General features: G+C 45.2%; 1 protein-coding gene across 2 annotated transcripts in view; it reads left to right on the top strand.

Moving 5' to 3' along the window:
• Nucleotides 1-13,946, top strand: part of LOC142588110 (uncharacterized) — a 40,490-nt gene that overhangs the window by 16,850 nt on the left and 9,694 nt on the right. For both annotated transcript variants that reach the window (XM_075699587.1, XM_075699586.1), the window contains exons 7-10: nt 2,793-2,853; nt 3,356-3,454; nt 8,569-8,649; nt 10,820-11,007. In XM_075699587.1, coding sequence (XP_075555702.1) covers nt 2,793-2,853; nt 3,356-3,454; nt 8,569-8,649; nt 10,820-11,007 — 429 coding nt within the window. The remainder of the gene's footprint in view (nt 1-2,792; nt 2,854-3,355; nt 3,455-8,568; nt 8,650-10,819; nt 11,008-13,946) is intronic.

The following is a 13,946-nucleotide window of genomic DNA, read 5'->3' as shown; positions in this document are numbered from 1 at the left end:
CAAAAAAGAAATTTGACCTCGTTGTTTAAGACAGTCTGTAGTCTTCAAGCTGTCGGGCATCATGGTGCTTTAGTCCTTGAAAATGCATTGTCGTAGCCTTGGAAATTTAACTTTTCGTAGTACAAACCCCTGTAAAACAGTAATGCACACATTTTCAGTCACTGTCACTGGCATAATTATCAGTTTTGAAATGTCGCACAGGGATCACATTTGCCACTGGTTAGATATTCCTCAGGTCATAGTATTGCTGGCTCCTGGTACACAGCATGCAAGAGACTTGCTACAAAGCTAAAGTATGCAGTACTTTCGGGGAACCCTCTTGAAAGGTTGTGTCACAAGGCAGTTCTTTGGGTAATTTAGTGGAAATGTGTTTAATTATAAACCCGTATACAGTCGCCGACCGTTTATTCGGACCTCACGGGGACTGCGGAAATATCCGAATAAATAGGTGTCCGAAAAAGCAGATCAAAAAAAAAAAAATTAAATCCTTTATTTCCATGCACTTATTCGGGCTCAGCAGTAGGCTTGAAGAAATCGTGAATGCGCCGTTGCACGCTGTTCCATTTACACGCAATCAGATAAGCCTGAATCTCTGAGAGGGTCGTATGGTCACTATAGGCGCCTGAAAGCGCAGTCACTCTTGTACACGGTGCGCATGCGACAGCAGCGTAGCACATGGTGCGTCATCTTCTGACTCGGAGTCATCATCCGGCGGTGCAGCAGAAACCTGACAAATGATCTCGCCGTCGTCGAGTTCTGCGCAAGTCAGTGCAGCAGTGTCAGCACCTGTGAAACTGTCAAATGAGACGGTGTCCGGAATCGCAATACAACCACTGCGCCGGTCTCGGCAGAACATTTTCCGCGTCACTAGGGAGCACATCGGAAGGCGACAAATCTTAGGCCTCCCGGCACCCGCTTGCCGGCATTCCCTAGCGCAGTCTGCCCGCGCAGACTGCGGCGCCATTAGACACTTGATGCGATGTTTCCATATGCCGTGTTGGGTCACCGGAACCTCAACACAGCACACAAAGCAAACACCATCATGCCGACACCAGTCGCACAGACGAAAAACGCTGCCTACTGCCAGCGTCGTGCACGAAGAAACAAATCAGCTGCTGGATTGTCTTGACATGGCTTACTAAGCTGAAACGGGAACTGCTGTAGAGCCACTCTATCGAACCAGGCAGAAACAATAATGATGAGCGGAGATTTGCAGTAGCGCCACTTCGTGGGGCAGCAAGGAGGCTCCGTTCAAAACAAAAATGGCGTTCAGCAAGTCGCACCATGCACCGGTCAGAGTCGGTTTGCTCGAAAGTGACTCTCAACTTTGCCGATTTAATTCCCGCTTACATGTTGCAAACTCGATCGAGTTGGCTCAAGGAGTGTCAGAAAAATCAAACGAGAAGTTGCAAGGTGTTCGAACTTTCGACAGTTGTCATACATTGTGGTCTATGGGGAGAATGGCGGTGCCGCGAAGCAGACCGGATAATCGAGCATTTTCAAATTTTTGGAGTCCGGAAAATCAGTTGCCGACTGTACTAGTATGACTGTCAAAATGAGAATTCCACATCAAAGTACTGTGAGCATATTGACTGGTAGATTGACTTCATCATTTAGAATGAAAACAAAGCACGCACTAACGAGACAAGAAATGGAGACTGATGTACCACACAGAATCTGTTTGGCTTGCGAAAGCAAAGTTGAATTGAAATTGAAATGACTAAGTTCCAGCTAGGCCAACAACAACTAGTCTAAAAGGCAACACAGGGGCAATGTTGGTAACTTAGTGAGAAAGTTGCTAAATTTAGCAAACGTTTAGTCACCTTAACAACAACCTTGTCTTTTCTTTAAGTCTGAGTTACCTTTTAATGAATTTCTGTTTGACTTATTGACTTAAATAGCCAGTAAATGGCCCTAGTGAAATTGCGCAAGTGACTTCGGCTAATTTAAGTGCTTTGACCCCATTTTATCACAAAAAGCATAAATGCATTTCGATATGTCACTGCTTCTAAAGAGATATTGCAGAACTTATTAGTGAGCCATATTCTCTTGGTGCATCGAAGCTGCTTTTCTAGGCAAAGCACAATATCTCTTCAGGTCTGCTACCACTCTGTAAAACTGGGTCATCGTTTATTTTTCACAATTCCTACTGTTCACTTGCCATCACAAGAGGTTATCTACAGACAGTTAAGACATAAATAAGACAATTTTGAGCAAGCCATCGTCAAGGGTGCGGGATCAAATCCCGCCCACTGCGGACGCATTGCGATGGGACTGAAATGTAAGAAGGCCTCTGTACTGTGCTTTGGGTGCACGTTAAAAGAACTCCAGGTGGTCAGAATTAATCTGAAGTCCCCTGCTACGACATGCGTCATAACCATATCGGGGTTCTGGCACATGGAACAACTGAATTTTTTTTAAATCATCATCGTCACTTAGCTACTTTCCCGCAAAACCGTAGCGTTTTCGGTCGTGACCTGGCAACTTTGTTAAAAATAAAATGCCAACATTGCACACGGTTTTCGTTCTAAATGAACATTTACCAGTGGGTTAAAAGCAAGTTCTCTGACTTGGAGTTTTAGCCTGCAAACTTTAGCGTGTAAAGTTCCAGCCTTTTCTTTCTTTTTTTTTTTTTCAGTAGTGTCATTTTTCCCTTTGCACCTTGTGTGTTCTTTGCGGAAATAAATAGTTGGGTGATTGACGAAACTATGTGTAATTTTTATTAGTTGTTGGACTACTGTTTGGTGGACAAGTAGTCCGCTTCACTATTTCGGTTCATTTGCTCTTTCCAGTGTTGATGTTAAGACGGAGCCTGAGGCATCTGCAGCTGGACCGAGCAGCCAAGCATTTAAGGTGGGTGTGAGTTACCTGTGGCAGCAGGGTGAACTACCATGTTTACTAGACTGTATTACAACTGAATTAGAGGGAAGCTAAAGGGAAAGCCAGAAAAGGCACAGTAAGGAGAGACGGGTGGCAACCCTGCCTTGAAAGTTCCTCTACCAGATAAGCTTGACGGCACATATTTTGACAGCGTCTGCACAGGTCTGGTGAATTTCTTGGTGAAAAATGGACTGCGTCGTGTCCTAAAGGAGCCAAAGACTGAGTTTGGAAATTTTTGGGAACTCGTACTGAAACGCAATGGCCCATTGTCTTCTATGCAATTCAACGCTATTTGACAACATTGACAACTTATTAAGGGGGAATGCAAGTTCTAGAGAAAAAAAAAATCAAGAAAATATATCTTTCGAAAATTGTATTTTAGAAAATTGTGGCTCTGATGAACTTTGCATTCCTTCATGCGAATGGCAGCTCACTTTAAGTATGCGCACCTTATGTTGCTTTGTCGTTAACACAGGAGCCCGCAAAACGTTACCTCAACTGCCCAGCCGCTGTGACGATCGCCTTACTTCAGAAGTTTCTTCGCATGAAGTACAGCATCAGCACAAGATACAAGGTGGGCTGGTGTAAAATTCCTCATGAATCTTTGCAAATGCATGCATATGTCAGTTCAGTTTATGCCGCCTCTTTGCGTTTATGATGTATGGGTGCTCATAGACTGCTTTGAGTGGCTTTTGTGGCTTTGCTGGCGAGGCTGCTGAAGCACGTCTTTCTTTTTCTTGTCGTTATGAATGTCACTGATTCTGCATCATGTTGTGATATTCTTTAAAAAAAGCTTTCTAGATGGCCTAAATACAGTAGAACCTCGTTCATATGTTCTGGAAAAACAATGCAAGAAAAGAATGCTAATTGGGAGAATTTACGATCCAAAATCACCAAAAAATTTGCCACACTCAATTGTAGTTGACATCTGTGTAATGCGAAGTGTTCCGTGACTCATTGCAGCATGACAAGCCAACGCGCACCGCGCTGGTGGGGCTTGAGCAGCCCGGGACGTGTGTTGTCATTTTTGCTGTTCGGTACAATTGCACTTGTGCTCCTCGAATTTGGCCTGGTTCGGCAGCTTCTCTGGTTGGGGCATTTTCGCGGGATATTTTAAGGCGCGCCCACTCGGCAAAAATCGTTGCGGCGCAACACCCAAGACCCAAACAACCCAAGACGTGCTTTGGGGTTTTCCTATGCGCACCGCATTAAGACAGCGATGGAAAACCGAAACTAAATCGAGTATAGCCGATGGCGGAATACGATGCCACCAGAGTGAAACATGACGTTCGCTTTGTACCACCTGCAGCTGGGAATGGCGGCATGTTTGGGTTGTTGCCTATTACAAGCGTGCAGTGCGCTTCCAACGCCACACGCACTGTCAAGCAGATAGGTGAAGATGCTTATTGCAGTAGCGTTGGCGGCGATAGCTGTGAATGTGACGTCCGATGACTCGCAAGGTGATTTGCCGGCACTGGAAGAGGAAAATGAGTGCGTGCCGGCATTTTCACATGACGCAGGCAGGTAAGTACTGCGGGAAAGTTGCTGCCCCATGCTCCTACTGCGCTCGATCGCAGGTGCCTCTCAGCTTTTAGTTCGCATGGCACGTAGCGGCCTGAAAGCTTATCATCTGATTGCAATTTGCCAATGTACTGAGAATTAGTGCCAGAAGATAGTGTTTCCTAGAATGTATTAACCGGTAAAAAAGGATTTTAACTGTATTGGGTCATTTTTTTGTGTTCTTGATCGTGAACGTCGGCCCTGAAAAATTGTATGAAACAGGATTGTATCAACGAGGTTTTACTGTATTATATATAAAAGAAAGCTGCCTATTGTTCACCTGATGAAGGTATGCAAAAGGCCTTCAGAAGCATGCAGCTGGGGATGTTTCAAACACATTGTATGGCCATGGCTTGGCCATGCAAGGCCAGGAAGAATGCCGTTGTCCATGCCACAGAAAGATTTCACACCACTGCTGCAAAAAGAGAGGCAGACAGACAGAAGATAGAGAGGCTTCCAGTACACTCTAGTAGCACTGGTAAGAGGAGTAATCAGAACTCATGCAATGGAAATGAAAGGAACGCACCTGCAAATAGGGAGAAAGGCCTGTTACCATATTATCTGGGCTATAGTTCACGCCAGTTGTACAGTTTGCAGGGTCGAATTTGGGCTTAAAGGGAGTAGTAACAAATATTTTCAAAGTTCGTATCACATGCTTTCAACTCGTATAAGGGTGACACTTTGCAGATATGAAGGTTTGGAAACTTCGGATATTTCAATTTGGTGTACTAAAGTTGGTCTCAAAATGTCAGAGCTGGTACCACTGATATCTCTACATCATGATGCTGAGGAAAGTTTACTGATGCTTAGTAGCAGTAAGGCTAGGTAGGATTATTCCTCATAAAGAAATAAATGAATAAGCTGCATGCGTTTTTTCCTGGCTCAGCTGGAATGTGTCAGCTGCAGCAATCACACGAAGGGAGCGAGTCATTGATTCATGATGTCGCAACACGTGCATATCCTCTGTGACGAAACCAAAAGTGCTTTTTTAAAGAGAGAGATGTTATAGTCAATTATGAATAGTGCTTTCATGCTTAGAAGTATGTTTCTAGGATCTAGAGGGCCTTGAAAATCGCACAGGGAAAGACAGGTAAAAAATAATGTTTGCCCTTAGATAGTCCACACCCATTGTATACTCCGCATAGAAGAATTCCGGCTCAAGATAACTTCAGCGTTTGCCATCTCAGTGCCACGGCAGCTGGCTAAGAATTAATGCGCTGTCCGTGGCCTTACCTCTTTCACTGATGCGTTCGCATACTTAATATTCTATATCCGCATCGAATGAGATCTCGCGCAGATGCTCACATATCCTAGCACTGGAAAGCACCAATACCGAAGCCGATACAGTCGCCGACCGTTTATTCGGACCTCACGGGGACTGCGGAAATGTCCGAATAAACAGGTGTCCGAAAAAGCAGATTAAGAAAAAAAAATTATATCCTTTATTTCCACGCGCTTATTCGGGCTCGGCAGTAGGCTTGAAGAAATCATGAATGCGCCGTTGCACGCTGTTCCGTTTACGCGCAGTCAGATAAGTCTGAATCTCGGAGAGGGTCGTACTGTCACTGTTTGTGTACGCTCCGCATGCGACGGCAGCGTAGCACATTGTGCGTCATCTTCCGACTCGGAGTCATCGTCCGGCGGTGCAGCAGAAACCTGACGAATGATCTCGCCTTCGTTGAGTTCTGCGCATTTCAGTACTGCAGTGTCAGCACCTGTGAAACTGTCAAATGAGACGGTGTCCGAAATCGCAATGCAACCACTGCGCAGGTCTCGGCAGAACATTTTCCGCGTCAGTAGGGAGCACATTGGAAGGCGACAAATCTTAGGCCTCCCGGCACCCGCTTGCCGGCATTCCCCAGTGAAGTCTGCGCGGGCACTGTCGGCGCCATTAGACACTTGACGCGATGTTTCCGTACGCCGCGTTGGATCACCGAAACCTCGGCACAGCACACAAAGCAAACACCACCGTGCCGACACCAGTCGCACAAACGAAAAACGTAGCCTGCTCGCAGCGTCGTGCGCGAAGAAACAAATCAGCTGCTGGATTGTCTTGACATGGCTTACTAAGCTGAAACTGGAACTGCTGTAGAGCCACTCTATCGAACCAGGCAGAAACGATGATGATGAGCGGGGATTTCCAGTAGCGCCACTTCGTGGGGCAGCAAGGAGGCTCTGTTCAAAACAAAAATTGCGTTCAGCAAGTTGAACTATGCGCCGGTCATAGTCGGTGCATGATGCTCTCGATCGTGTTGGCTCAAGGAGTGTCCGAAAAATCAGACGAGAGGTTGCAACGTGTCCAAACTTTCGGCAGTTGTTAAACATTATGGTCTATGGGGGGAATGGCGGTGCCGCGAAGCTGACCGAATAATCGGGCATGTTCGAATTTTTGGAGTCCGGAAAATCGGTCGGCGACTGTAATGAAAAGTGTTCAAGTGCAGGATTTGCTAACTCATTGAGGGCTGCCGCTATCAGCTGGAATATCGGTCATGTGCAGCGACAGTCATTCCTTGACGTACTGAGTTCACTGTGATTCAACACGGTAGAAGTTGCAGGCACAGTTTGCATCTCGGTTCCTACAATCCTAAACAAATTCAATTGTGCATAGCTGCTTCTGGTGCTGTGTGCAGAATTGTGCATGCCAGGATTATTTAATATGGGTCGCAAACTTCTTTAAATACTTCTTGAGGGACCTATCATCAGAAGCCGACAAACATTGACAATAAGGACAACATAGGGGAAATTACTTGTGCTTAATAAATGGAATAAAGAAACGATAAATTAAGGGAAATGAAACTGGATGAAAAAACAACCTGCCGCAGGGGGGGAACGATCCCACAACCTTCGCATTTTGCGGGCGATGCTCTACCAATTGTGCTACCGCAGCGCCGTTTCCCCATCCACTTTCTTGGGTATTTATGTTTCCTAGTAGAACCCTGGGAGCGTTAGCCAGCGCCAACACTCACAGACCTTGGCGGCGGATGTGGAACATCCTTTCTGCCGCAGGCGTCACGAGGACGTGATCTTTTTGGGTGAAGGCAACCGGTCAATAAACCCACACATGCTACCTGAAGGCATCAATGTTGCCGGATTTGAGGCCCTCGTTATGTAATAAACGAGAAGAAAGGGGGTTAACTGAGGGGCCTGATTTTTATTTATTTAATTTATTGTTTCTTCATTTCATTTATTAAGCACAAGTAATTTCCCCTATGTTGTCCTTGGTGTCAGTGTCTGTTGGCTTCTTATGATATGACTAATAAAAATCGGGCCTCTCAGTTAACCCCCTTTCTTCTCGTTCTGGAAGGACCTGTGTGGCAAGTTTCAATAATAAGCACAGTTCAGCCCACATATCCGATGGGCGGCAAACCGTAGTGCATATGTTCTCAGCCCTCAAGGGCTTAGATCGCCACAGTCACATCCGAAATAGCTGTGAAAGCCTGCCAATTAAGCGATCTGGTGCTCAAACTTTAACAGGAAACAGTGGGTACATGCATGTACAATAAAGGAACACCTACTATACGTCCCACTCTTCGTATGCTTCACTCACCGCAGCATGTTTCCTATGCTTGACCGCGTGACACTACTCTACTGTGGCGAAGTGGACTTCTGGGAACCAGCACTACGCAACCTTTCTGAGACCTTGCCATCCTTCCTGCACTTTGAAGCCTTCGGCGAGGATGATGAAGGCAGAACTGCCCTCATTGCTGGCAGTGGCAAATCCTTTCAATAACACGCATGGCACATGATGCTAGGCATGACGTATATTTTGTGTTGTCATGCCTGGCATTCCTGGAGCGAGTTCTCACCGTTTGTCCACATTCTGTAAACCTGAGAAAACTTCTCAAAAATGAAATATACATATCTTAATCTGTTCTGACGCTGTAACCTTGTCATAGTTCTGAATGTGCAAAGGTATGTGGTGAGACTAAATTTTCAGTAGGCAGAATTTGTGCATGGAGGCAGTAGTCTGCAGCCATATATAGCTAGAATCACATTAAATTTTTGATTTTAAGTGTGTATAGTCCATGGGCTGTAGTCTGGAAGATGCGGTATTGCCTTTCATGTTCCTTTAGTGTGCAGATGCAAAGGGAATTTGTTTCAAGAGAGCTTGTTGCTATCTTTTTGCAGGTGGACATACTTTACATGGATGATGTTCTCTGGAGTGATTACATGCTTATGGATATTGCCTACATCTACTCTTGGAAAAGGGTATGTGGGGCTGTGAACTTAAAGGACATTTTAGTTGGGGGAAAAAACATCCGTTGGAGCCTTTGAGTTGAGAGGACGACTTATTTCGCCATTCCTACTAATCCCGAGGAATAGCGATTAACATTTACAAAGGAAATGCGCCAGTACGCATTCAGTCCTAGCTAGTCATCTTGATAGACGTTGTGTTGGATTTAGCTTAATTGATATAGTGCTTAGAAATGCTCATCAAGCCTGTTAAACGTATTCAGTTTCTATTGAGAATCGTAAAATCAGCGTTCGAGCGCTTCCTCACATGCTGGTTTCAGCCAACTAAGGAGAAATTCGGCTTGCATCCCACTGTAGTTGCGTAGCTTTCATTTTAACTTCCTCTTCTAAATGAAACCCCACCAAATTATTTCTTTCGTCTGCGTATGTACTTCGATAGCAAAACTGCTTCAGTGGATCGGTGGCTATGGCATTCTGCTGATGTTACGACGTGGGAGGTTTGATGCCTGGCTGCATTCTGATGAAGGCAGAATGCAAGAACCCTTGTGTTCTTAGATTTGGGTGCATGTTAAAGAATCCTAGAAAGCCGAAATTAATCCAGAGCCCCTCACTATGGCCTCTCATAGCCTATTGTTAGAACTGCACTGAGAATTATGAGACATATACGATAAGCACGCATTGTACACACGGCCCCTTCATCGTAGTGCATGTCTCGTAATACTTAGTGCAGTTTTCACAATGTCATACATATCCGACTACATTTTGCTATTTTATCTTAGAATGGCAGATTTTTACCGCTCGTTTACGATTGTTGTTTGACAAATATTCTTATGATTTGTCGCATGCATACAGTTTAGAACGAAAACAACTTCAAAAAAAGATAAGGAAGGCAAATGCATAGCCGAGTGATCTTTTTAGGGCCTAATTTTTCGAACCTGTTGATTATATGAGCGTACCATGTGACAGCAACATTAAATGATAGAATCGATGCATGATGGTGCCTGAATCTTCGACGGCCATTACGTAAATATTGCATTAATAAACTTCATAAACATTTCTCATTGTCTGCAGCATATATAATTGTAGCTGCAGCTATATTCAGCATTAGTAGGATGTTCTTGAGGGCTAGTTGGTTCATACTTGAAGGAAGGTTAAAACCGTGCGAGAAAAACGAGGACTGTTGTGGCGCCCCTTCCACTTTTCCTCGTTTTTTTTTTTTCGCTCAGTTTGAACCTTCCTTACTTTCCTTCAAATGTATAGAAGCAGAGTGCCTGATCACAGTGTCCCCGCAGAACAGTCTGCAAATCTTTTATAAACACTAAGCATACTCAGTACCATATTTTCCCCGTATAACCTGCCACCGTGTATAACTCACGCCGCTATCACAACAGCCCCCCAAAAAATGTGGAAACAACTGCGTACAACTACCCTCACTCACATCTTGGCAAAAGACAGTCTCCATTCATGGATGCACAACTCATCCAAGTCGTATTTTCGACCAGCGACTCTGTTTCCCTGCTCTTTGGCGATGCTGATTATGTTCAGCTTCTGCAGTGCTGTAAAGGACGGCTGCTGAGCGCAGCTCATCACAATTCAAATTCCAGTTTGCCGGCGCCACATGTACCGTCGCCACGCTTCGCTAACGACTAAACACAAAGTTGCGGCCCGTAAAGAGGAGAAGGGCAACCACGAAGGAGGAGGGGGAAGGGAGCTTTAAGAGGCAGGTGTGGGGAGAGGGTGGGGGTTCCCTAAGAGATAACGAAACTATGCATGGCGGAGAACCTTGCCTTGAGCTGTGGCTTCAAGACAGTGAAATGTGGCTTCACGGAAGCGCACGCCGCGCTGCCGTGAAGCCACACCTCAAGGTAAAATTCGCATATAACCCACACCGCGACTTTGCTGTCTAACTTTATTAATTTTTTGGTGTGGGTTGTGCATTCAAAAATACAATAATCAGTTCTTTTGGTTTACAACAAATTGTAGGCTCTTTTCTTGATTTCACCTGTAGTGTTTTTCGAATTCGAAGGCTTGCCTGTATGGTCATATCAGTTAGCCACATTCTTCACTCTTCTAAATCTCATAGCCAGCCTGCGCGTTGAATTTGGGCAATATAGCGCAGGATGTTATTTGATAAATGGCACTCGAGTAACCTGCTTTGCATATCTTTTTCTTTTCTCGGGCACAGGACATGCCCCTACGGCTGTTCTATCGCGTGTTCGAGAGTGCACCGAAGCCAGCAGCACCAGTTGCATCGACGGTCCAGGTGCCGACGTCGGCGCCAAGCCTAGCGCAGAGTGCGGCACAGCAGAGTGGTAGCCTTTCGTCGTGTGTCGCTCCCGGCATTGACGCACGAGGACCAACATTGAGCAAGAGGTGACTTGTTTATTCCCTCCCACGTAGCATAGAACTTCCAATGCTGAAATCTTGGTTTTTTGTTCCGCTACAAAGGAATGCCGTATGGTTGTGCACAGTCGGTGCCAAATTTCACAGTGCATGCGTGAGCTCTACCAGAATAGTGAATTTTTGCTCTGCTAAGGTGTGTGGGCTTTTAATCGAATGGATCGTTGTGTAGTCCACACAAGTGACTGCAGGCGTCAGCTCCGAGCTCAAAATTATGAGCCTGGACTTCTTATTTTTTTGGAAATCCTTCATCCTGTAAGCTTGTCAGGTCGAGTGTATTATGAACATAAATCTCAACCAAGTTGAAACCAGGTGGAAGGCATTGCTGCGTTTACGTGTTCACTTGTTCTCATAACAGTGGCCTAATTTGAGCTTGAGAATGTCTGCAGTCGCCAACCGATTTATAATACCTGCTCAATTGAATTTTCCCACAGCACTGGCGCCTTCTTTGTAGAGCACAACCTGTTGTTCTTTTCTTTTTGGGTGATTTTGTGAAATCGGAATTCTCAACTTTGTTTCTGTATATAAATGGCACTGTGAAGGGTTGCAGCCTAAAAGGTATTTGGTCGTGCTTTTTGTTGATGCAGTTGATGTTTGTGCCGACTCCTCTCCTGGTTGGTAAATGGAACTCCAGCTTTGGTTCATAGGAGTAGTGGCATTAGAGAATTTTATAGTATGTCCAGTACTACGGTAAATGCAAGTGGACTGGGCGTTTTACCGGATGAGTGGAGGTGCAAATGTGAAGGGTTTGCACGGTGCAGCCACCTGGTGGCGCAACGCTCAACCAGACTAAACAAAGCTGATATTGCAGTAATGAAGTGTATTTTACTTTGCTGCCGGTGTAAATTTTCAGCACCAACACGATTACGCAGCTGCCAAAAATTTATAGCAGCAGCGTAGTAGAATACCCTTGGTAACTGCAGTAACAGCGCTTTTTCTGGTTGAGCTCTGCACCACCAAGTGGATGCACTGTGCAGGCCGCTCATGTTTGCACCTACGCTCATCCGCTACTCCTCCCAATCTGGCTGTGTTTAGCGGAATATGCTAAACCTCTCTATATATAGTGTCGCTATAGCACAAGCATGGCATCACATGTGGTGTTCCTACATGTTTTAGTTTTGAACAATGACATAACAAACACGGATATAGTGTATTATCTCATGTAGTAAGTATGGATATAAAGAAGTAAATCTTAAATTTGGTTCGCCATGCTTTGCTTCACCGAGCACTTTGTTGCCATAATAAAACTGAAGAAAGCGAAGTTTAAGACAATATCGGTTAAAGCGAAGAAAATACTTATTCGTTTGCACATTCTCGTGGTAAAAATGTCAAATGCGCAGCAATAAGTTGAGGAATGATACACTCTGGACACGCATTCATGTCTTTGACAGCAGAGCCAATCAGCAAGCCAACATTCCAATCCTGTCTGGTCACACTGGTCACAGGTTGTGCTATGACGAATGTATGTAAAGTATGTTGTAATATAGCATTGCCCACATGCCATGTATTAGTATGGCAGGTAATGTTGTTCTCTCTTGTTTCCTGCCACTGCGTGACCTTTCAGTTGATGGTCGGCATACATGTTGTCCATTTCATCCTTGTTGTGTGTCTGCGGGGCTTCCACGCCTACCGTATTTACTCGAATCTAACGCGCACTTTTTTCCTGATAAAACGGGTCCAAAATTGTGTGCGCGTTAAAATCTAGTACGACCCTAAATCTGCATTACCATATCGCCATCGGAATTTCAAAATGGCCGCCTCGCATTCGCTTCGAGCCTAGCTGCCGTAGCTTCCTCCATGTGCTGTAGTATGTGTGCTTAGTTAGGTTAGTGCACCGTCTGTCTTCCCAGTCTTCCCGTTTTCTGCGTTTGCTCTATCAGCTTGGAAGAGCCGACTGCAAAGACATGCCGAGTTCATCACAATGCTGCAATTAAAAGGAAAGTGATCACATGTGCAAAGACTGACAGAAATTGGGCCACATCATGGGCGTTCAGAGTTCCCGAAACTTGCGTGCAGGGCTGGCACAAACAGGAAAGGCTTTTAGTCCGGCGACTGCTATGTATGGTGCGGCCACACGGCCCCTATCTTGAAAGCGATCTGCGATGGAGACAAAGTCTACGCATCTAGGCGCACTGCGCTGTGTTCTTGTCGCCTAGTTTGCATTGAAGCGAGAGGCTGCACAAAGGTCGATTCGCTCGCTCTTACTAGTGCGCTTCCTCACTCCAACCTTTTGATAAAGAGTTTCCGCGGTCATTGCATGAGACGTGTTCATGTTTGCTTGTGCTTCCGTGACACTATGCTTGTTAATTTGGTTAGTAAGCGGAAGTATAAATCTTTATATGGCCGATAAAACTACTACAGTCGAATCTCGATATAACGAATCATGCGGGACCACCGAAACTCGTTAGTTATTTTGAAATATTGTTGTAATAAAAACTTGTGGTTATAAGCCAGTGGACAACTTAGGAAGGAAAATTACGTACCTTGGCAGTAGACTCGTGTACAGATAAGCATACTCTCAAATAAAAATTTCACTCACTTCGAAGCTGCTTTATTTGAAGAAATCAGTCATTTTCTTCTGGTGCATGCAGCATGCACAGCCGATTAGAAATGCATCTACAACTTCCACTTTGCGCAATACTTCATCAGGTATGTTATTGCACTGAGAGATGAAGTGCAGACTTTGTTCATGTGCACTAAAACATCAATGTTCAGCACGATCTCATCTTCTGTGTTCGGCGACCCGCAGTCGTCTTCCTTCGGGTCGTCATCCTCCCTGGAGACATCACGAACACAGTTAACAATATCTTCGGTTGCCAGGTCCATCACAGTTAGCAATGCGCTGTCACTCTCCACATAGTCGTCGAAGGAAGAGACGGCGGGCAGCAGTTTCGCAACCTCGGTCCACAGGT

Source organism: Dermacentor variabilis, chromosome 7 (genome assembly GCF_050947875.1).
Source record: "Dermacentor variabilis isolate Ectoservices chromosome 7, ASM5094787v1, whole genome shotgun sequence".
NCBI classification, from domain to species: domain Eukaryota; kingdom Metazoa; phylum Arthropoda; class Arachnida; order Ixodida; family Ixodidae; genus Dermacentor; species Dermacentor variabilis.
This window is presented reverse-complemented; position numbering and strand designations above follow the sequence as displayed.